Source organism: Pseudonaja textilis, chromosome 1, assembly GCF_049901715.1.
Source record: "Pseudonaja textilis isolate UNSWEBS1 chromosome 1, rPseTex1.2, whole genome shotgun sequence".
Lineage (NCBI taxonomy): Eukaryota > Metazoa > Chordata > Lepidosauria > Squamata > Elapidae > Pseudonaja > Pseudonaja textilis.
The window spans coordinates 40,096,252-40,120,159 of NC_141990.1; the positions used below are offsets into that span (position 1 = coordinate 40,096,252).

The 23,908-nt window shown below is 38.6% G+C and overlaps 1 protein-coding gene across 4 annotated transcripts in view; it reads left to right on the forward strand.

Annotated features, from left to right (window-relative positions):
• Positions 1 to 23,908, forward strand: part of TTBK1 (tau tubulin kinase 1) — a 102,498-nt gene that overhangs the window by 32,136 nt on the left and 46,454 nt on the right. For 2 of the 4 annotated variants that reach the window (XM_087932114.1, XM_087932124.1), the window contains 7 exons: positions 44 to 191; positions 2,697 to 2,770; positions 3,664 to 3,804; positions 5,832 to 5,936; positions 18,129 to 18,194; positions 21,010 to 21,102; positions 21,620 to 21,745. In XM_087932114.1, the coding sequence (XP_087788240.1) occupies positions 44 to 191; positions 2,697 to 2,770; positions 3,664 to 3,804; positions 5,832 to 5,936; positions 18,129 to 18,194; positions 21,010 to 21,102; positions 21,620 to 21,745 (753 nt within the window). Of the gene's footprint in view, positions 1 to 43; positions 192 to 2,696; positions 2,771 to 3,663; positions 3,805 to 5,831; positions 5,937 to 16,436; positions 16,506 to 17,686; positions 17,717 to 18,128; positions 18,195 to 21,009; positions 21,103 to 21,619; positions 21,746 to 23,908 lie in introns of those variants that run through there. The other 2 variants (XM_087932126.1, XM_087932128.1) reach the window with 2 other exon arrangements.

Here is a 23,908-nt window from a genome sequence, read left to right on the forward strand (position 1 = left end):
TGCCTAGTTGCTAAATGTTGTGATGATTTTGTGTCCCATTTAGTTGAAGAAGATTGGTGGTGGTGGCTTTGGTGAGATTTATGAAGCAATGGATCTTTTAACTCGGGAGAATGTAGCTCTGAAGGTTGAGTCAGCTCAGCAACCAAAGCAAGTCCTCAAGATGGAAGTGGCTGTTCTAAAAAAGCTACAAGGTAGGAGATACAATTATTCTGACAAGTGACTGAGGTTTATAGAATTTGATTACACTGCTATCTGTTTTGTGTTAAAAGATGACAATATACCATATTTAAACAAAGTACAGCTTTGTTTGCGATCCAGTGTTTCTTTTCAGTGAAATTTTTATGTTGCAATGTCATCTGATTTTAATACAGTTTTAATTATCACAAGTTTTCTAGAAAGAGCTACATTAATTGTAGCTTGTCAGGAAGGATTATATTTTTCAGTTGGATATTTCATGTTTCATATCCAAAGCCCCAATAATTGGACTCCTATCAGAGAAAGCAACTCTTTTAGACAAGGTAAGTTACGTTGTGGAGATGCACTATTATTAATATTTTCTCCTGCACTTCTAAGAGAACTACATGCTCTGGTTTAGTCTGAAGGGAGTGCTTTTGTTACTGCAGCAAATATTATAATACCAAGAGCATAAAATATAATACTGGCAAGAAGAGTAAGTGGCTTAGTTACTGTGCCTATCTCTCTTATGGACTGGCATACGATATGAAAATATGAAAATGAGAAAAAAGTAGTCAAATATAATCCAATCTTTATTATGGTTATACCTAGCAAAAGAAGAGTGGGATACAAAAATTAGTAATTTAAAACAGTAAGCAATATAAAATACACATGGTTAAAAACATTTTAAAAAGCTTAAACACAAACACATAAACTCCACACCAATCTTTTAGAAAATCTATTAAAAGGGGCAAAGACATTAAAAACAGGGAAAAATAAAAGTTAATATATGGCTCGTTCTCAGAAATGTATCACAATAGTAAATACTCTTAACTAAGAAGTTAAATATTAAGGTTGGTCTGAGGCACAGGTCATCCATATCTGACAGATTTTAATTGCTGCTGTGCAGAATCTGCAATACTTACGTTGTAACAACAGGATTAGTGTCTGCAAGCAGCAGGGAGGTATAAAATAATCAGGGGTGGGATTCAAATTTTTTAACAACTGGTTCTGTGGGCGTGGCTAAGTGAGCATGGTTTCTTTTTTTTCAGCCCCCCACCCCCACCCCCCAATTCTTTTGCCTTCTGGGCCTCAGGGAAGCCTCCTGGGCAAAGTACTAGGACAGCGAGGGAGATCCCGGCACAGCTGATCATCAAAACAGCTGATCATCGGGAGGGGGAAAAAGGAAATACCTTAAGGAGTGTGGGCGGGGAAGAATGCAGTGAGCAATATTGCACGTGCACAATAAGGACTGACTGGGCGGGAAGGGGTGGGCAGAGAGAGGTGGGGGCAGTCAGGGGCAGGATTTGCCGGTTCTCCAAACTGTGCAGAATCGTAACAGTCAGTTCTATAGAACTGGTCTGAACTGGTAGAATCCCACCCCTGAAAATAGTGCCATGCACCTTGTTTATCCTATGGGTATTTATACAGTATTTGTGAGATGAGGGTAGTGCACATGTCTCTATAGCATAGGCCTTGGAGGAGCACATTCTCTGTTGATTCTGTATGTCCAGAGTCATAGGAGTCATTGCCTTTCCTGGAAGAGAATTTTCCTGTATCAGCCTTCAAGGATTGGTGAAGGGAGGGCATGATATCATGCCAGAGTATAGGCCCTCTGGAAATACTCAAATAGTACTTTCCAACTAAGAGGAGGGCATTGCTGTGGAAATCATGTAACAGTCCAGCCTTGCTGATTGGAGGAAACCTGATAGCTGGGGTAATGGACAGTCGGCAAAGGCAAAAGTTTTTAATTCAGAGGCGGGGGAAAAACAGAAAGAGCTAATTTTAAGTCCAAGTACAGGTTCGACTGAAGTATATTCACTAAGAATTATTATAAAAAGATACTATGTATTTGGGCTTCCTTTTACAGTTTTTTTTATCTAAATTCAAATGAGCTAAAAACTTGAAGCTGCTTAAGCACAGTTCAGAGTACGTAATTACCCAGAAAGAGACATGAAAATAGATTTCTAAATGGAAATTCTGACAGGGATTTTCAGTAGAAGTTGAGCAAGGGGACTTAGGTATGAAACTGTTTAGTTAAAATGGAAATAATCGGTAGTTAGAGTTTAGAATTTTGGTAGCTATTTCCCATGATTCCCCTTGCTTGATTACATCAGATACTGTTTTTGATCTCCGGTCAATGTGATTCCAGTGACCACTGAAATAGCTTAAAATTGATTATGTAAAAATAGTTTGGATAGAACCAGGTGAATTTGGCAGGTGTTTTTTCTGAAGATAATAATTAAGGCAAACAACTCATTCTCAGGAAGGAAGATAAAAATAGGGCAAAAAAAGTAGCTAAGGGTTATATGTTAGAGTAGAGTACTCTGTACGAACTATATGGAATGATTCAGGAAACTAAAGACTTCCTGGATGCCTGAAGTTTTTAGTGTTTTTTTTTTTTTGTGATCCCTTGAAGTCACAGGGATTCTGGAAGACTTTTTGAAAAACACTTCTTATAAGATGATAGTGGCAAGCTAACTGCATTCTGTTTGACTGAGCATGGAATGTACACTTTTCAGGGAAAGATCATGTTTGCAGATTTATTGGCTGTGGAAGGAATGAGAAGTTTAACTATGTTGTTATGCAACTTCAGGTAAGCTTTTCTGCTTTTTTTTTAACTTCATAGTTGTATTTACCATACCCTTAGTGATGATATGGATTCTTATCTTGATGATCAATTTTACAGGCAAGCCAAACATGTGGAAAGTTTTTTCTCTTTGAGATACCATGGAGATGGAAAAGGACTAGCAAGAAGGAGGTGAAAGGAATCACCTTCTCCTTCCCAGGGGTTACCTGAAAGTCTCCGAAGGTTCTGACTATTGAGGATATTTGCCTCTGACAATAAGGCAGGATGGCTGTCTTTACCAGGACCCAGAGGATATGGGGAGAGGACTATTTGACTACTCTCCTATCATTGCTTCTCCCCTCCCCCACAATAATCTTACGGTGCCTTCCATTTCTCCTGCCTCACAATAGATTAATAAAGATGGAAATGACCTTATGGATCATCTAGTTCATCCTTGAATTCCGTGGAGGACCCACTGCAGCTTCCTTGACAAATGACTATCCAACCTCTGTTGAAGACGTCTAGTGGTTGGCTGACAACTTACATAGTCAGGAAGTTCTTCCTGCTGTCTAGCCTGAATCTCCATTCTTGTAATTTTAATTCATTGGTTCTGGGACAATAGAGGAAACCCTCCCCCTTCAAATTTCATTTTTGCTATTTGTATCTCCAAAATTGCTGGTTATAGAGTTGCCAACTGACTCTTCGGTATGCTTATTTCATTTTGCAGCAGATAGAAGAGAAAAATCTGACTTTGGTCTTTAACTGATTTTTAAATTAATGAAATTGCTTACCTGTCCACCTTTGGATGGAAAGTCTTAATGCTGATAGCCAAAAGACATAGTTCAGTTGTTAATCTGGTAGATTAAATAATATCTGCTGCTAAAATCTGATACAGAAATCTGACATTCATTTATTTTCAGGGCCGGAATCTTGCAGACCTCAGAAGAAGACAGCCTCGAGGAACTTTTACACTGAGCACAACTCTTCGATTAGGCAAGCAGATCTTAGAATCCATAGAAGCCATTCACTCAGTGGGATTCTTGCATCGAGATATCAAGCCTGTAAGTGGCTTGATATATATGTTGGTGGCTGACCTTCTCTACATAGTTTGCTTTACCTATTGATGTTTATTAAGAACAATTCTCCTTGCAGTTGGAAAACATACCTCTCAGGGGCATTGCATGAGTTTTAGAGAGAGAAGTGCATTCATGAAATGCAAATCAAAGCATGACTTTATGCTTTGGGATAGGTAAGGCCTCACTTACAACATGGGCCTGTGTATTTAACTAGTTCCAAGTTGCAAAGGCATTTTATCATTTCATGTTTTGTAATCATTTTTTCTATCAATAAATGAGAATATGCATATGTAAATAGATCAGTAACAAAAAGACAGTAATAGCTATACTATAACTGATTGGGGGACTAAGCTGTTAGTTTTATTAAAAAAATCAAAATATTCTTGTGAAATTGGCTAGAGCTTTCAAAGAAGAGTCCCTCTTCAACAGAGGGAATTCAAATTCAGATAAGAATTTCAGAATTATTCCTAGTATTTAAATCTTGAGAAAACTGAAACAATATTTATTAGATTTATATCAATTTATTTTTGTATCACCGCAAGCAATGTATATAATGCTGCTATCTCTTAGGTGGTTTGGACTGAGAGAGAGTGACACTGAGATTCATGCATAAGTGAAAGGTAGAACTCAGTCTTCCAGGTTCTAGGTTAACATATTAACCATTATACCAGCTAACCTCTTAAACTCAGGAGTGGGATTCTACCAGTTCAGACCAGTTTGAGCAAAACGGATGTTAAAGTTACATCTGGTTTGCCGAACCGGTATTTCAACACGCCCATCATGGCCATGCCCACCCACCAACCAGGCAGCGAACTGGTTGCTGGGATTTTTGAATCACATCCCTGCTTAAACTCCTAAATTTGAGCATATATTTATTTCTTGCAGGAGTTGGATTGATATCCTTCCTTTTGCTCTAGGCACTGTTGAAAATCCAGAGTCTTTTGGGGCTAAAAACATACCTTTACAAAGTCTGGTTTTCAAGACTACATTTACCAGTGATTGCATGCTGAATTGTATACTGTTCACCTTCTCGTGTGCTTTCAAGCCTTATTTTTCTTACGTATACGCTTTTGTATGCATTCCCACAAAATCTTGTATTAGTGTACCCATATATAATATTGATATAAAACTGATTTAAAGGAAAAAAAACAACTCTTCCCCTCTTAGCAAACAGTGGCAAAATATCAGTGTGTTTCTGTCCTACTTCCAGGTCAGAAAATATAACCACAGTCAGTTATACTAGATTTAGAAGAAATGGAAATATGGTCTAATTGCTTGCTTATTCTACCTTGCCAGTATTGCTTTTCTGTCTTTTGTGCCATTCTCATTAGAATAATCTCTACATCACTTTCTCATCCCTTTTGTTTTTGTTGTATTACAGTTTACCTTCTATTTGAAAATGGCATATGTAGCTAATAATCTAGGAGCTAGAAATAAAATGCAAGCTGATATTGGAAGAGAAATGGGTTCAGAATGATACTATCAGTTTCAACAATTGAAAATATGGCAATAGGAAACATACATAAATGTATAATTACAGAATAACTGCATTGGCAAAAAGTTATGAAAAAATCTTGGAATGATTACAAACTGAGTATGAATTAGCAACATGAAACAGCTGCAAGAAATATGTACAAGGATGTTTCCTACATACAATAATTAAATCAGTTTATTCTGCTTCACTTGGACCCCTCTTCGAATATTATATTCTGTTTGGATATTAGATTTTAAAATGGGTTCAGAAAAAATGGAACAAATTAGAGAAGGGCAACAGGTTCTACTTTCAGTTGACTAGAAATAGAGAGATTGAATTGAGATTGGTATATTTAATCTGTCAGGAACCTACTGAAGTAAATACAAGAACTTTGTTTAATCACAGATGTAACAGCAAATGATTGATAATGGGAAATACAATAAAAATAGTAACTGGAACAGATTTTGGATAATGGCTTTATCACCTATGAAGGGCTACTAATGTATTAATATCTTCTTATTGTGTTGCTCCTGTTTAGTCTAATTTTGCCATGGGACGCCTGCCTTCAACCTACAGGAAATGTTATATGTTAGACTTTGGTCTGGCCCGGCAGTATACCAATACTAATGGTGAAGTCCGACCTGTAAGTGATGTTTTTTCTATTTCTTTTTCTGTCATTGTAACAGATTTAAAAAACCCAATATATTTTTGTAGTATCCTTGGTGCTCTCCAAGCTTGGTTGTTTTCTTGTAGACATTTCATTATCAAACTAGGCAACATCAACAGTACACTGATGATATCACTTAGTTTGGTAATGAAATGCCTGCAAGAAAACAACCAAATTCAGAAAGCACCAGGGACTCTACCAACCCTGAGCTATAAACATTTCTTCTATCAGTACCATTATATTTTTACACTTATTTATTTCTATTCATATGCTGCCAATCTGTGTATTCATGTATTTATATTTTGTTGTGTATTTGTGTTCTTTTATATTGCCAGTCTATGCACATGCCAAAGGCACACAGAACATTATATGCAGCATTCGGTGTGCCTTTGGCATATAGTCCTGCTGGCCACATGACCACAGAAATTGTCTTTGGACAATGCTGGCTCCTTCAGAAAAGAAATGGAGATGAGTGCCATGTTCTAGAGTCGGCCATGACTGACAGGGAAACCTTTATCTTTTATTACTGCCAGTAATAAAACTGGGCACTGTTGTATTATTCATGTTTGCAGTACTGTCAGTTTAACATACCTATTTGTTGAGATGAAAACTGAATATGATAGATTCTTCTAATTGCCAACGAGTTATTACATATGATTTCAGAATAAAATATTACTTTGCTTATGTTTGTCTATCAGTTACTTATATCAGTACTAACAAAAGAGAACACTGTAAATTGTTCGTCCTTTTGTCCCATTAACAACTTTTATAGAAGATTGTTTTTTTTTAAAAAAAGCACACTGCTCATGCTGAATTCATGCACATTCAGAGGAAGCAAATTTGCACCTAATAATATTGTGAGTGGTAGTGGCATATATAATTGATCTTCCTTTTTTCCTGCTACCATTCCTAAACATCTCTAGAGGGTTAGAAGAAACTGCTGAAGAGCAAGGTTTTACTGGTATAAGATTCTTCTGTTTGATTTCAATTAGTGATTTATGTTAGCTCTTCTGTTCCTCTCTACAGCATTTCAGTATGGTTTGCTGCATAAGAATAATAAACAGATTTTAAAACAGTTAAAATAAATAGGTGCCCAATTCCCCTGGTATAATAACATTGTTTCTTTGGAATAGGATTATTTTGATAGCCTTAACTAAATTTGGGCAACAACTGAACCTCTCAGGGAAGGAAGCCTGTTCCAAAATAATGAGATTGCAGTGGGAAAATAATGCACTGAGAGCCCTCAGACCCTCACAAAGGAAGGGAACCTGAAGCACCTCATCATGAGATGAACTGGTTTATTTGAAGGAAAGATTCCTCAAAATACCTAGGAAACAGGTGAAGAGGTTCATAGATTAAAACCAGCACTTTGTATTTACTCTTTTAGAAACTAATGCAGCAGGTACAAAAATGGTGTTATGTTTATTTGTTTATAAAATGTATTGCCAGATACTTGGCAGGTTGCAGTAATTAAACATTAACGCATCTACAGTATGGTTAATAAAGTATAAAACCCCCCCAAAAAATCGACCAATAACTAAATTCGGTATCCTAATGCTAGTCATAGACCCCTCTGAACAATCTGATTTTCAAAAATATTTAAATTAGAAAACCAAAATATTGAAGGCAGTTTCACTATCAAGGGGGAGGTGTGACAAATCTGCTTGTGGAAGGAGATCCAGCAGCATTTTTGTACACAGTCTTTTAGATTTTATAAATGGCAATCACATAGTAACTTTGAATTATATCCAGAAGTTAATAGGGAGCCATATAGCATTCATAGCACCTATATAATATTCCTGATGATGATTACTGGCTAATAACTAACTGGAGGCTGCATTCTGGATTAATTGCAGCTTCTAAGAAGTCTTCAAAGGCATCTCCAAATATAATGTATAGGTCTAAACTAGTAGTGATAGAGCATGACATATCCCCTTGTTGTAGGAACACCCATCCCATAAATGGTCACCAGCCAGCTGGCCAAATAGTCCACCTATCTTTCATGTAGGAGTGGTGAGTTCAGAAGGACCCCCAGTTCAGGGACCTGTTTCCGTCAAAAGTTAACATTGGAATAGTCACAGTATCTGAATGGATAAAGTGCAACTTTACCTTGCTGGGATTCACTTTTAGTTTATTTCATCCTGTCTAGCTCCCAACAACCTTCAGATACTGCAACAAAACACTGATAGCATTTCCTATTTGATGGTGGGATAGGAATGCAGCATTGGGTATCATCATGATATCCTGAATCAATGCTGACCGTACCCATTGGCTTCATGTAGCTTTATATGGGTAAATATTTAATATTATATCTGAGTTGCAATATTTTCTATACATATCTTTCAGGATTGAATGTAGGCATTGTAATTAATCACTGCATAAACACTGCTCCCAGTATTTGCCAAGATTTCAATGGGGTCAAATGATATCTCTCAAGATGAGCCCAAAGAAGAGCTGAATACTGAAGTTTCTTATTTCTGCCAGTGACCAAAGCTAGGATTAAAGCTTAATAATAAGCTTGAAAGTTTGAAAAGTTAAATCCATCTTACTTACCAGGTAATTGTACTTTGTGCAATGAAAGCTCTAAGTACCAATATAATTATTCTCTATTTTTACTTTTTCTTCAAATTTTTTTAAAGGAAATGATTGTGATACAGAGCCCAATATCACACTATTCAGTATGTTAAAGATCAAAGTGCAGAGCAAATCTGCAATCAATACCGTTAAAGCCATTTCATCCCTCTTCTTTTTTTAATATATTTACAGCATAGGTACGTCAGGTAGCTAACTATTTGGTTTAAATAAAATAGCCAACATTAAAACTTAACAATTTAAAATTAGTTCAATAAATACATTAAACTATATCAATAAGAGAAAACACTGAAAGATAATAGTTTAAGACCCACTTAAGTTGTTAATTTCTTAGCATTCTGGAAGTTGATTTTTTAAAAATATTTTCTTAGGTAACCCAACTATTGTTTGAAATTAAATATAGCTATGGCATCCTTATGGGAGCAGTTGTTTAACACAGAATCCTGTGTATTTCAGAGATGAATCCAGGAGAACAACCAAACAGACAATAACAGTTTCCAACATAAATGAAATAGAAATGAAATCCAGTTCAGGTTGAAATCCTATTATTTGACTGATCCAGACATATTTCTTACTTGGATTAAACTTCAGTCTATTTCCTTTATTCTTTGCATTATTGTCCTCTACCAAGGACTTAAATTTGAAAAGCTTTATTAAATTTAAAGACAAAGTACATGAATCTGGATTTAATGTGTTCCAAAACTCCAGGTGCTTTTTTCTATCAGTTGTATATATATATATTAGGTAGTATAAAGGATGAAATAGAATTGTGAGGGATACTAGAGTATCCATACCATAGGCCACAACTATCATGAAGATGAGTTCACTCTCCATTATCACTTCTTTTAATGCCACAACGTGTACTTTATCTGATAGCACTGCTATGACAGCAGCAAAAAGTCTAAACATCCAGCCAGAAAAGCAGTTGGGACAGTTGGCAGCAGTCATTCGATGAGATTCTATGGTTGCCTCAGATAATTATGCTGAGGGAACTGAAAAAGACTGATAAGTTGCCAACTAAATTTTAACTTGAGCACTTAACTAACTGCTTTGGAAAATTTAGTGATAGCAACATTTTTAAGGAGAAATACACTGTCAGTTTAAGCGGAAACAGTGCTGTTGTTGGCAGCCTTTTAGCAGAGGTCTAAAAGAAACTGCTATATTCCATCCTCGTTTTGAAAGCAGACACAGGATGGAGAGAAAGAGGGGAGAACTGTACATTTATATCATTAGCTGAATTCTGCTTCTGGGAAAATCAGTTTCAAAGAAACAAATGTAGTTCTACCTTTGTTATGCTAATAATAAAGGAAACAGTTAATACAATTCACAAGAATGTTTCGTTTTGTCTTGTTAGCTCTGAAACATGGCAATGCCTTTCCAGATTTTTCTTGGGTAAAACTTTGAATAGCCAAAATTGGCAGCCTTTGCCCTGCCCAGAATGGTCCAACCAATGTTCCAAGTTACCATATGTGTGTTTCTTGCACAAAACAAAATACATTTTCTCAGTTCCAAACTCTTTGGTACCCCAAATAGGAAAGGTGTGGAAGTGGCGGGGGGAAGAAAAATACTGTAGGCACTCTCATGGCTCTCCAAGGAGAGTGTGGAGATGGGTGACTCATGTCTGCCATATATGGGAATGTCCTACATCTCTGGCTGCCTCTTCATGGCTTTGCCTTGCTCCTTCTCTTGAGATGGGCAGAGAAGCTACAGTTGTTGCTTCTATCTTTCCCAGCTAGCCAGGCTGCTAGTGAGATGGCAGCCACTCTCTCCTTTTCTCCTGCCTTATTCTCTACCTTGGTGCACAAGGAAAAAAAAAAACACTAGAAAAGCTTCCAAACTGTAAGAACTGTTATCTAAAATACCGCATGCAGTGACACACATTGCTTCAGATTACTATTGATACTGGGCTCATCTATCTTGATAGTGTAATGCTCCTCCCAGTTTAATAAACCTCTTTGCTGAGAATTATTTGGTTTTCTGGAGAGCATTTCTGAAATGATGAAAAATATGCAGCATTTTATCATGAGAAGTCTCTTTTGTTTGCATGAATTGAAAACTTTGCATGCTGCTGTTCTGCTGACTTAGCTCTAGATTATTGATTAAAGCTATTTCCTCATGAATGAGACTGCATTGCAGCAGTTTGCAATACTTGATTTAAGAATATTGCATATATGTGTAAGTATGACTTGGTTTCTGGATTCAACTGTATGGTTGAAGCAGAATGTGACAGAAAAGCATCTGATAAGCTTTGTGTAAATCAGAAATTTGAAGAAGAGGAAGAAAAACCCACAACAAAATCCTGTTTATATAACATGACCAGTTTTTAAAAAGAGCATCCAAATCCAAAAATGAAGATTGTTACTGATTCTGGTATTTCCTAATACAAATGTTTATTAGTCATCATTATCACTGCAAGATGTAACAGTATTATGATGGTAATTAATCATGGGCTCTGTATTTAAAAGCATTTCACATGATCCCACAACCAAGTTAGATTACCAATTCCATTTCAGTTTTACTTGGTTCTTAGAAGCTTTGCTAAATTTTACTCTAAACAGAGCAGAAAAATTTGCCTGTTAATGGGGGTGGGTGGAAATCATCACTGTATTTCTCTTCTGTTTGGGTTGCAATTATGCCTGTTATATTTGAGCTTATGAAATACAAAGTCTTTATTTCAAGAAGATACTAACTTTGTATTGAATCTGTTCACTTTTCAAGAAATCAATTATGGCAAAACAGATCCATATTTTATTATTTTATTTTATCTTACTATTTTATTTTACTCCCTACTTATAGATCCCTAACAAATGAGGTAACTTTGACAGCTTCCAGTCCCAGATGAAGATAAGGGCCATATGCTTGAAAACCTACTTAATGTGGTAGAAAGTCTTGATGTGCTTTATTTGGCTTAGAAATCTTGGTGGATGTGCTTACACATCATACTAATTCTAAAACAAGCAAACCAACAATTGAATTGTGTGAAAATCAGCTCACCTACTCCCACTGTATGATTGCATATTTCAGAAAGCTACCTTTTTCCTGGTATAAACAAATTTGTTTAATTTAAAATAGTCTGTTAAATACTGGCTTCTTTTAAAGACAAAATCTTAATGTTTAACATCTCACTGCGCATAATACATAATTGGTACAATTCAGTCACACATCATGATTTATAATCTCTTGAAAGATTATTATTAAAATGATAGTGGAAAACAGTGCTATGGAGTTTTATATTCATGAAAATCAGCCTAGCCCTGATTCAAATAATATTCTATTTGGATATGGCCCATATGGAAATAGCATTGTTGTGATCTGATCAAATGTACATTCTCATATCTAGAACAGATTCTAAAGAAGTGTTTTATAAATTGGCAGCACAATCGTACTATACATAACACCTATTCATTATTTGTTTATTAACAGTATTTCCAAACCACTAGGGAAGGATTCTTAGTGATGTACAACAAGCAAACAAAATCTAAAACCAATAAACACTATATAACAATAAAATCTACTAGTTAAGTCCCTATGATAAATGACTTCAGATTCTATGACTGAACACTCATTAAAATAATTTTATATATTATAAAATATTAAGAGGGCAAAGTCTGCATGTAACTTGAGAGAGAGGGAGTTGCATGAATTGGGGCTAACTTGGAAGAAGACTAACATTTGCTCTACTCCCCATGTTTTCTTGTGGGAGGGATTCTCAACAGCCCCTTTTTGGATGAGCTAGTTCAGGGGTCTCCAACCTTGGCAACTTTAAGACTTGTGGACTTCAACTCCCAGAATTCCTCAGCCAGTTAAGTTCTACTAACCTTTTATCACCTGGTGCTGTGATATATTATAAAGGGCTTTAGAGTCCATACTTTGAAATAAATCCAAAAGTTTATGGACAGCCAATGCAGCACCTATAAAATACACCAATATGGTAGTTCCAGATGTAATTTTCTGAGTTATCTCCAAAGGCAGTTTCATGTAGAGCCCACTGCGGTAGTCCAGTGAGTAGCTATTAGTGCATGCATTACTGATGTAAGGCATGCTGGCTCAAATAGGGTTGTATTATATTCTCAGCATGCTACCTAAGAATATGCCCTAGCCAGGATTTCCATTTGCTGCTTGAGCAGGCTGGAAGGTCAGGAGGACTCCTATGTTATAAACCTCATCTTTCAAGAGTAGGATAGGGAAGTACATTTTAATCTAAGCTTGTTTTGGTCCATCAAGATCCTCATAGATTCCAGATACGGGTTCAAGACTTCCATGGCATCTCTGGTGCAGACTGGATATACATTAAGTATACTGGTGACATTTCACCCTGAAACATCTGATGACTTCTCCCAGTGGTTTCATTTAAATAACAAAAAGGAAAACACTAAACCTGTGGTTTTCTACATTGGAACTCAAGTGCTTTTTCCCCAGGATCACTGATAGGAACCATCCACTCAGGTGTGAGCAGATCCATATTAGAACAGTGTTAATAATTCCAGTGCATGAAACAGTCCAAAATGATACCATATTTGATAATATTGAATGCCATCAAGTGGTTTAATGGAGCCAAGAGAGCTTATTTCTGTCATCTAGATCTCCATAGAGGTCATCTATCAGATGACGAGTTCCATTTCTGTCTAACAACTGGGATTGAATACAGACTGAAAAGGATCCAAATAATCTGTTTTTCTAGGATCCCCTAGCTCAGGGGTGTCAAACTCCTGTTGTCTCAGCAGGGTCATGTGACGTATCAGGACTTCCCCTCCCCTTCGCTAAACCGGGCAGGGACATGGCCAGCGCATGATGCATCTGGCCTATGGGCCAGGAGTTTGACAGCCCTACTCTAGTTGATTCCTTTCATTTTCTCAATAAGCTTCTACAGATGGGAGTTTGGAGACCAAACAAGGATTATGAAACATGGCTGAATTCAAGAACTACTAATTACTTCAAAGCATCTCCCTTAACTTATATCTCCCTTAACATCTCCCTTACATAGATTGCCTTCCAGATCCAAAGCCTCATGCCTCAACTTGTCGTCTAACGCAGTTCGTAGAGGCATGAGTCAGATGTATAATTGGCAGTATTCATATTAAAGTGATCCCTATCTGCTTCCACAGATTCTACATACCCAAACTTATCCTAGATTACAACACAAAATTCCTTCTCTCTCATCACCATAGGCTTTGCTCATTTCCTACCCAAGCTACAATGTATATGAATGGATATATGGATTTATCTGCCAAGCCATGAATTTATCCAGCAGGCCTACAGGTGTTTCTCACCTGCATCTTCCTATAAAAGGATCCAAGTAACTCTGAATAGGGCTACCAGGTGGGAATTTTCAGACCACTTAAGTGCAGAGAATTTCACTGCTTTTATCATTACAGTGTAAGTTCAGATAGATCTGGCAATACTCACTTGCATTTAGTTCTAGTTTTCTGACTTCATTGCTCTCGGCATATTTTCAAATATCCTTCCCCCCACCCCTTCCTCAATAAACTAAGAACTCAACTTGAAAATGATAAAGGGACAGAGAGGTCTCATTGGTGCTGTCTCAGGTGCTTTGGCTGCCTCCCTATTTTACAGATGGATCTACCTTAATACACATGATTTTGTCAAAAATCTGCCCGTCTGGGTCCCACATTCTGCAGCAGTTGCAGACTTTGTTGCAAAGTTTCCCCCTTTTGCTTATATAGATGAATAGGTAGATACAGTATATTGTAAAGTAAATGGAATATAGTGTCCATCTGCCTAAATTACAGGCTGATATATATACTGATACATACACTTTTCCTTTCTCAGGAGGCATGGTTATACCCAGAAAAATGTGAGATCCAATAACCCACAAACAGATTTTAAAAAGCATTCAAAAAGTCTTTTGGAAAAAAAAGCTACTTGCTAGGAAATAGAAACAGAAGTTATCCTTAGTAAATAAGTACCTTGGAGATAAAGAATAGTATGATCCCCAGGGATTCAAATGATGGCCATCCCTAGAACAAACAGTGAAGAAGTAGATCTTCTGAGAAACTGTGCCAATTAATCTTACCTTTTGTCAAATTCTAGAACAGGGCTGTCAAACTCCCAGCCCATGGGGCAGATGCATCACATGCTGGCCACGCCAGGGGTACTATTCAATTTTTTAAACAACCGGTTGTGTGGGCGTGGCTAGGTGGGTGTGGCTAGGTGGGTGTGGCCATGTGACTGGGTAGGTGTGGCTTTTTTCTTCTTTTTTGCAGCACCCCCCTACGCTCCATTTTTGGGCTTCCTGGGCCTCAGGAAAGGCTTCTGAGGGGGCGTTTTGGAGCCCAGGAAGGCAAAAAAATGGAGTGGGGGGCTGCAGTGCCACCCCCACTTCCCCCCCTCAGGGCCTCAGGGAAGCTTCCTGGGTGAAGCAGTAAGACAGCGAGGGGGATCCTGGCACAGCTAATCATTGGAACAGCTGATCGGGAAGGGAGGGAAAGGAAATGCCATAAGACTGGGCAGGGGAGAATGCAGTCAGCGAAGTTGGGCATGCACGTGATGTCGCACATGCATGATAAGGACTGACAGGGAGAGGCGGGGTGGGCAGAGAGGGGCGGGGCCAGCCAGGGGCATGATTTGCTGGTTCTATAGAACCAGTCCGAACCGGTAGAATCCCACTCCTAGGCCACACCCATGTCTGGTTTAGCAAAGGGGGAAAAGTCCCATTTGTCACATGACACCGCCGTGATGGCGTGAGTTTGACATCCCTGTTCTATCTAGCACATAGGGACAAAAAGGCCGTTGAAATTGACTACAGGATATTGACTATAATTCTCTTGCTAAAGACTGGGTCATTCCTTAGAACTGGAATCTCAAATTCAAATTGTCAGGGGTCCTCTGAGGAGTAGCTTATTGGCTCATGGGTTAAAACATTGAAGTCTTTGATACAAAAGTCTTCAATGAATCCAGAATGGAGAATATCATGATATGCCATTAAACTATATTTTAAAAACGTACTGCAAAACAGTAAAGTTTCTTGCAAAACAGTATTTCACCTCCACCAATTAGTTTTTCAGTGATTTTATTAATTCGTTTCATTCACTAGTATTTGGTTTCTTACTGGGTTGACATGTAATATTTTTTCAGAATCATATCGAAGAGGGAGAGCTGTCTAAATCCCTGCTTTTCTCTTATTTCTTTCTCTTTCCTGAAGAAACATTTTTCTTTCCTTCTGCCCTTTTTCTCAAGAGTTTTTGCTTGCTTGCTTATTGCTTTCTATCTTTCCCATTTCTAGGAGAGTTGTGAAAAACTCCAGATAGGGTAGCCAGGCTTGCCCCTCTGCTCTTCAGCTCCTTTCTCTCTCCCTTCTCTGAACAGCTCCAGCATCTGTTTTGTTGCCAAATCCCATCTTCCCATTGCTCCTGCCCAAACAGCCTGGCTCTGCTTTGGAAGCAGCATCTGTCATGGAGTGTGAGAGTGGGTGGGATTTCCAGACAACAGTCGAACTTGGCACAAGAGGTTTGTGGTGCTGACTGTGTGGCCCGACTGACCAGGTCCTGCTATTGTTCTTCTGTTACTCAGCCTGAGCACTTACATGCCACTCAAGGAACTAGCTTTGCTGGGCAGTGTCCTTAGTGCCCACAAAGCATTGTGGCAGGTCATTAAAAATGACTTGAAGGTCCCGTATCTGCCCATAAGCTATAAAATTGAGACCACTGCCCTAAAATCTGAGCCACAATGCACTACTGTGGATAGTCTGTCTAGAGCACGATGAGCCTTAGCTAACGACAGTAAGAGATACAAGGCACTTCTGTAGGGGAAGACATGATAATGTTGATCCAGTTTTTATATTTGTTTCTGTTTTGTTTCCCTCCATTTGCATTTTTATTGTCATGGTTTTCTTTGGGTTTCTCTTTGTTTTACAGTTCTTTTGGGCTCGTTTTTTGAGACTGTTTGATGCGTTGGCTTCCCATCTGCTGCTTATAACCATCTCAACCATAAGTTGTGAGTGAGCCATCATAATGCTTCTTATTTTTTGTTTGTTTGTTTTAGTAATAAATATAATTATGAGTTTTCCCTCCATTTATTTTGTTTCCATGAAATAATTTTGGCTTTCAATATTTTATGCATAGGCCAGGAGCTTTCTGGATTCTGAGTTTATGGAAGTTTGGCCCTTGTAGGACTGCATAAATCATGTTGAAAGAAAATCCTTTGGGCCTTAAGAACAATCTCTATTTAAAATTTGTAATTATTGTGCAAAAGCTGAAGATGCAAAATCCTGTTTACACACATGAAAATATATTTCCTTTAGAAATGTAAAATATGTATCCAAAATTGTGGAATCCTAACACTAAGAGAAAGTGATAGTTCCTCAAAGTTTTGTTTTAGCATATGCTAAATAGACCAAAATATTTGTTTTAAGCCAGTACAATTGTGACATTTTTTTGTTTATCATAATTTTTAAAAATATATTTCCCCAAATATACTGAAGACCATCTGTGCTATTTAATAATTTGTTCCAGAAAATAGAATATATAACAGTGGTGATTTAAGTTTATTTATGTGATTAAATTTATGTGACTAAACTCATGGTTAGGAGTTAAATAAGCAATGGCCCTCTTTTAGTATCACTCCATCATGTAAATTCTAAAAATCAGGCTTCAATTATTAAATAATTGAAGATAGAAGATTCTGTCCAAAGTTACACAACTAGATTGTTATCTGTACAACAGAATACCTATCCTTATGCTCTACATTGTACCACCTTCCTGTATTTGGCCTTCTAATTCTTGGAGCATTTTTGAGGAGTTTCAGGGACCCGTTGTGCTGATAGGTGATTGCTGATCTATCCTTTGTGGAATCCAACAGAAACATTAGTACAGTGGGAACCCAGTTGCTGCTCTTTGTTTTTCATACATAATTTTTTCAGCACAATGAAAGGAACTAAAATTATTGACACTGAAATTATTCTCAGCTATGAATCATAATCAGTCCTGGTTTTTTCTTAAACAATGCATATGTACAATACTCTGTATACAAACACACATGCAAACACAGACACATGTACAAATTCGTTTCTGATAGTTTTCACATGTTATATTTTCAAGTGTACTTTAAAATATATAGGGATATTCCTGAACTTTTTATTTCCTGGCACCAAAGGGATTCCATGTGAATTAAGATGGAGCAGTAGAGTTAGCAACTGAAGCATTTTGGTAAGAAATGTATGGTCAACTGAATCTATTTTTGACCTTTAACTTGTTCTTAAGTTTCTGAAGCCAGTTGTTTTTGTACTCTTTTGTACTGGGGGAAAAAACATTTTGCTGCTATGCTTTGTCCACTGAGTATAGTATTTTCTATTAAGATGTTATCTTTTTAGATTTTTTTTTTAATTGATAATTTCAATTTATCTTACAATGGTGTTTTCCAGTAGGAAGTATTATTGTTTCTAAAAGATTTGTTCAAAATCAACTTTAATCCATAACCAAAATATCTAATTTGATCCTCAGTTCATCTTAATATTTGCCATCAAAATGGTTTGTGGGCGTAAACAACGAAGAAAAGATGGACAGCTTTGCATACTTTTACATTAAAAAAAATAAATTTAATGTATCTTCTTTCCATTAGCCTCGTAATGTTGCTGGCTTCCGGGGAACAGTCCGGTATGCATCAGTGAATGCACATAAAAATAGAGTAAGTTTTATCTTCGTGTATATGGAAGGGGTAAAATGAGAGAGATTAAAGGAAAAGTATCCCTTTTGCTGTTGAATGTGATGTAGGAGTGTCACACACAGTACACATTGGAATCTGTGTGACTCAGGTACAGTTGAACAGGATATGCATGTTGTATTATAGTGCACATACATATTTTACTTATTTTGCAATATTTTGCACTACCCAAATCAAACTAACTGTGGGGCACTCAGAAGAGCAAACAATAAACATAATATTTGCACCATTTAAAAAGAAACAGCTACCACAAATAATCAGTTGTTCACCATTTCCAGAAGTCTGTTGAAAGAAATTATTGAAAATACGAGCAATTGCATCTATAGGGATGGCATGTTTTTCAGTTTGGGGACTGCTAGCAAGAACTCCAGTTTCTTTACACACAGGATGCGTGGGTCAGTGACATATTTAGCAAGCTTACGCTAGATGCTTAGAGTGGATAGGTGGAATAATATTTTGTAAGGTGGTCCCTGACTGTCCAATCTGTCCTTAAAAACGTCCAGTGTTAGAGCACCCACAACTTCTGAAGGCAAACTGTTGATCTGCATTCATCTTGCCCATCTGCCTGAAGGACCAAGCAGAGACATGGATCTAATTACTAGGGAGTGGATTTTGTATTACAGAGACCCCTGTCCACTGCTTCAGATTCTCCAGGTTTAAAGGAATTCTGGATTGAAACAGAAAATGCTGCTCTTTTTAACTCACATGATAGGCAGTTAATGATTGAGGAATTCTGATAAATTCTCTACCGTTACAAAGGTCTAGAGTGCTGATGGTCTGCAATATTAGATTCTATTATCTTGAATATCAGAATGTATACGCATGAAGCAGTGTTTATTAATATTTTTTCCTAGCACAGCAGTTTGCTAACTGCCTCGCATTGCATTATTAGTGGCTTGACTATTCAAACATGAAATTTGTGACATTGTAATCTAAACAAAAAATATACTAGGAAGATTCTTTCCTACTGAACATGAATTGGATGATTTGAAGAGGATGGATTTTACAGGTGTTCTTCTGTTGAGCTTTGAACTTTGAGCAATTACTCTTTGGAAGAGATGGAAGATTTTTTAGGATGGTCTGCCCATAGAGCAGGGGTCTTCAAACTTGACAGCTTTAAGACTTGTGGACTTCAACTCCCAGAATTCCTCCTCCAGTCATGTTAGCTCAGGAATTCTGGGAGTTGAAGTCCACAAGTCTTAAACTTGCCAAGTTTGAAGACCCTTTCCATAGAGGCTAACAGTTTCCAACTAATGCTAGAGGGCTTGTTGAAGTGTGCATTATGTTGGGATAGATTTGCTCTAAACTACCTCTTCACTGTGCAAAGCTCATCTAGTCACTTAACAATTAAATAAATTTCAACATAGAATTTCTCCCAACTACAGTTTTGTTTATGTCTCTTTTGACATTACAACATAGTAGGCATATTCTCTTTTGACCTTCGTAGTTCAAACACATCATGATGTGCAACATGCATCATAGAGTTCCATTACTGATGTGGAGGAATTTCTCACAACAGACCACACAATAGACCACACAATACAGAAAACTACACTGAAATTAGAGTGTATGGAAATTACTGCTTTTGATTTTTAACTCTGATTACATGAACTATTAAGCTTTATTACGTACTGTGTTTCTCACAAAATAAGGCCGAGCCTTATTTTTTTTTTGACCCCCCCAAAAAACGGCTAGGCTGCCTTTTCGGCGGTTACTTAATTTCCTCCCCCACCTAGAGCGGCCCATATGCACTCCCCTCACCACGAGGCTGCTTCTATCGGCCAACGAAAGCTCCCTTGAAGGCAGAGTCTATCAGATCTATCAGTCGATGAAAGCTCCCTTGAAGGCAGCTTCTATTGGCCGACAAAAGCTCCCTCACGAGGCCGCTTCTATCAGTTGACGAAAGCTCCCTTGAAGGCAGAGTCCCCAGCCGCTTTGGGGCATGGCATGGCTGCTTGTGTCCCCTCACCTTTAGACAGTCTCTTTCGGGTGATGGAAGCTCCCTAAGTGCAGTCACCAGCCACTTCGGCTGGTAGAAGCGGCCTCGGGGTGAGCGCACACACACACTCCCCTCGCCCCGAGGCCCCTTCCATACCCGAGGAGTTTCCATTGCTCGAAAGAGACTGCATAAAGGCGAGGGGACATGGGCAGCCATGCCATGCCCTGAAGCAGCTGGGGACTCTGCCTTCAAGGGAGCTTTCATAGGCCGATAGAAGCGGCCTCGCGGCAAGGGGAGTTTGTGTGTGTGCTCGCCCCGAGGCCGCTTCTACTGGCCGATCAAAGTGGCTGGTGACTGCACTTGGGGAGCTTCCATCGCCCGAAAGAGACTGCCTAAAAGTGAGGGGACACGGGAGCCATGCCACACCCTGAAGCGGCTGGGGACTCTGCCTTCAGGGAGCTTCTATCGGCTATTGGGGTATTCTAGCCTAGGCTATCTGCAGGGTACTCCTAAAGGCAAGTTTTCTCCCCACCCCACCCCCGCCCTTCCCCCCATTTCTCTTCACCTCGTGTAGTTCTAACGAACGATGTGAGAAATGGCGGGGAAATGCATGGTTTAAATAGGCCTAAATTTGGGGGGCAGGGCTTAATTTCACCTCATGCCTAGAAATCATGCTGGGCCTTCCTATTGGTGGAGGCTGTATTGTTGGAGAAACGCGGTACATATCCTGCATATACAATTGATATTTTTGTAATAGCTCCTGGGTAGCAATAATTTCCTGCCATTGTGGACAGTGTTGGCAGCTACAATATTTTGTAACTAATTTTTGTTTTATTGTAGGAAATGGGCCGACATGATGATCTGTGGTCCCTTTTTTACATGCTGGTAGAGTTTGCAGTTGGTCAGCTTCCATGGCGCAAGATTAAAGATAAGGTAGACAATGTAATCAGCATCAATACAACACCTTCCTTTTCAAGATGAATAATAAAGCAATAAAAAAACCCTGCTGGATTCTATAAAAGCCTATGGGATGTTCACAGCAGTACATTAGAACATTTTCTTGGTTGTGTATGCCAGCAGTCAGAGTTTCAGTGTTTAGAAACATTTTGGTTTTTGATACTGGAATTATATATAATCACCACAATGAACAGATGTTAATATCTTAACTTGAAGCCATTTATTGTCTTGTTTTGTTTGCCAGTTATATTTCTTATGAGTAGTATTCTGTGATGATGGAATCTGGAATTTTCTAGAAGGCTTTTCTGAAGAGCTTTTAGGCTATAATGTCAGATATTTTATTTTATTTTTTTATTTTTTTAATGTATTTATCCTATATATTATTAGTACATTCATTATTTTTGTGAGCCACCAAAACCCTGTTTATGATTATAGCAGGATACATACATACATATATACATTACATACAAATAAATGAATTTGATCTCTCTAGGAACAAGTTGGTATGATTAAGGAGAAATATGAACACCGAATGCTGCTAAAACATATGCCTTCTGAGTTCCACCTTTTTCTGGATCACATTGCAAACCTGGATTATTTCACCAAACCAGATTATCAGGTAAAATCATGTTTTTATTACTATCTTGAAACAATTAGAAAACAATAATTTTGATTTCCCACATGAATCTGATTTAATAAGAACCAGTAGTTTTCAGTATACATTGCAGGTCCTTCCCTCAGTGAGCAGACAGGTATTTAAAGGTGAGGATTATCCTAGCCCTAAATTGTTTAAAGTCATGACCAAATTTTTCAATATGGCTCAGTAATAGTGGGAGCTAGTTTAGTTGCTTTAGAAAACAAACAACATGTGCATGGGCAGCTGTTCACTCAGCAATCTTATAACATTACTCTGCACCAGCTTCAACCTCTAGAACAAGGCAAAAATGGCCTGCATATAGTAATGAATAGATAACCAGGTGTAGATACCAGTGGTGGGATTCAATTTTTTTTACTACTGGTGCTGTGGGTGTGGCTTATTTGATGGGTATGGCTTGGTGGTCATGTGACAGGGTAGGTATGGCTTGGTGGTCATGTGACTGAGTGGGCGTGGCCAACTCGACATCACTCATGTCAAGGGTGTTTCGCCCAGTCCCTCCCCACCAGCCACTCCTTGTTACCCCCCAGCCTCAATGTATCTATAGTTCTGTAAAAAATTTCACCTTTTTTCGACTTTATTATCTGCATCCACATACTATAGATGTACTTTTATGGACCATTGAAAGGAGGAAATGGCTCACATGCTTTGTCCAAGAGTGTGATAGGCAGGTCACAAAACAGGGCTTTGAGGGGTTGCCACAAAGAAGGGGGGGCAATGTATTTTCCAAAGCAGCAGAAGGCAAAACAAGAAGCAATGGATCGAAACTGAACAAAGAAGAAGCAACCTAAAACTAAGGAGAAATTTCCTGACAGAACAATTAACCAGTGGAACTGCTTGTCTTCAGATGTTCTGGATGCAACACTGGAGGTTTTCAAGAAGAGACTGGACAGCCATATCTCTGAAATGGTATAGGGCAGGCAACTTTGGAAACTTTAAGACTTGTAGACTTCAGCTCCAAAAATTCTGGGAGGAATTCTGGGAGTTGAAGTCCAGAAGTCTTAAAGATGCTAAGGTTGGAGACCCCTGGTATAGGATCCCCTCCAAAGATTATTCTGACGCCTTTGCCTGGCCCTCTGCTCAGACTTGGCATTCTCAGTTTTCCTGCCTGAGCAGAGGGTTGGACTAGAAGACCTCCAAAGTCCCTTTCAACTCTGTTATTCCATTATTCCTAAGTTAAATAGGGTCCTCATTGGGACCCTCTCTCTTTTGCTCCCTCTGGTCTAATGGGTTAATAAGATTTTTAGAAACCTGCAGTTGAAAGTTCTTTATGTCTCCTTACTCTGAAGACCCAGTTTCATTTGGAATTTAATCCCAAACTGATTGCCCTTTTAGCATTTATCTTGACACTTCTCCAAAATGCACCCCCAAAAAGCCACATCTCTCCCCCCACCCATCCACACACACACCAGAGGTTGGATTGGATATTTCTCTCCCTTCCTCTCTGCTTTAGGCTTAAAAAGTTTGTCAGTGATGCTCCTCATTTGGCAATGCTTAAAGAGAATTAGGGGCTAGAGACAGGTGACATTCTCATCTCTGCTACAGGTGAGGCTGTAGACTTGGCAGGCACGTAATGCCAGATGTGGCTCTACTGGCCAGGGTAGGAAAAGCCTCTCATTTTGTACAAACCATCTGCCGGCAGATACACACTTATGGATGGTGTGGGCGGGTCCATTCAGGGCACAGAGGTTCTGCTGCTTAGTCTGGCAGTCCGGCTCAAGCCACAGGTTTTTTTTTAAAAAAAAAATTATTTTCCCTACAGGAAGCTACCAAAATGGGAAGCGTGCCTCTGCCTGCATAACTAGAGGGAGACTTTCCACTCTGCAAAAGCCAATGGCTTGAAAACAGCTCCTCTGCTACCCGCCCCCAAATCCCCCACTGTCTTCCCCATGGGGGGGGGGGGGGAATTGCAAATGCGGCATGCCATTCGAGTGGGAAATGCCTGGAACACAATAAGACCCACCCACTCACCTCCTGCTGGCAGGCTGGCTAAAGGGGTTGGAAGAGAGGTGGAGAAGGAGAGCCGATCAGAGCCCTCCGAAAGAAGGGGGTGAAGGAAAGTGCAGTTTGCTGCGGATGCCTTCCCTCGCCCCTTTGCCTGGATTCCCTCCTGCGGTCTCCTCAGTG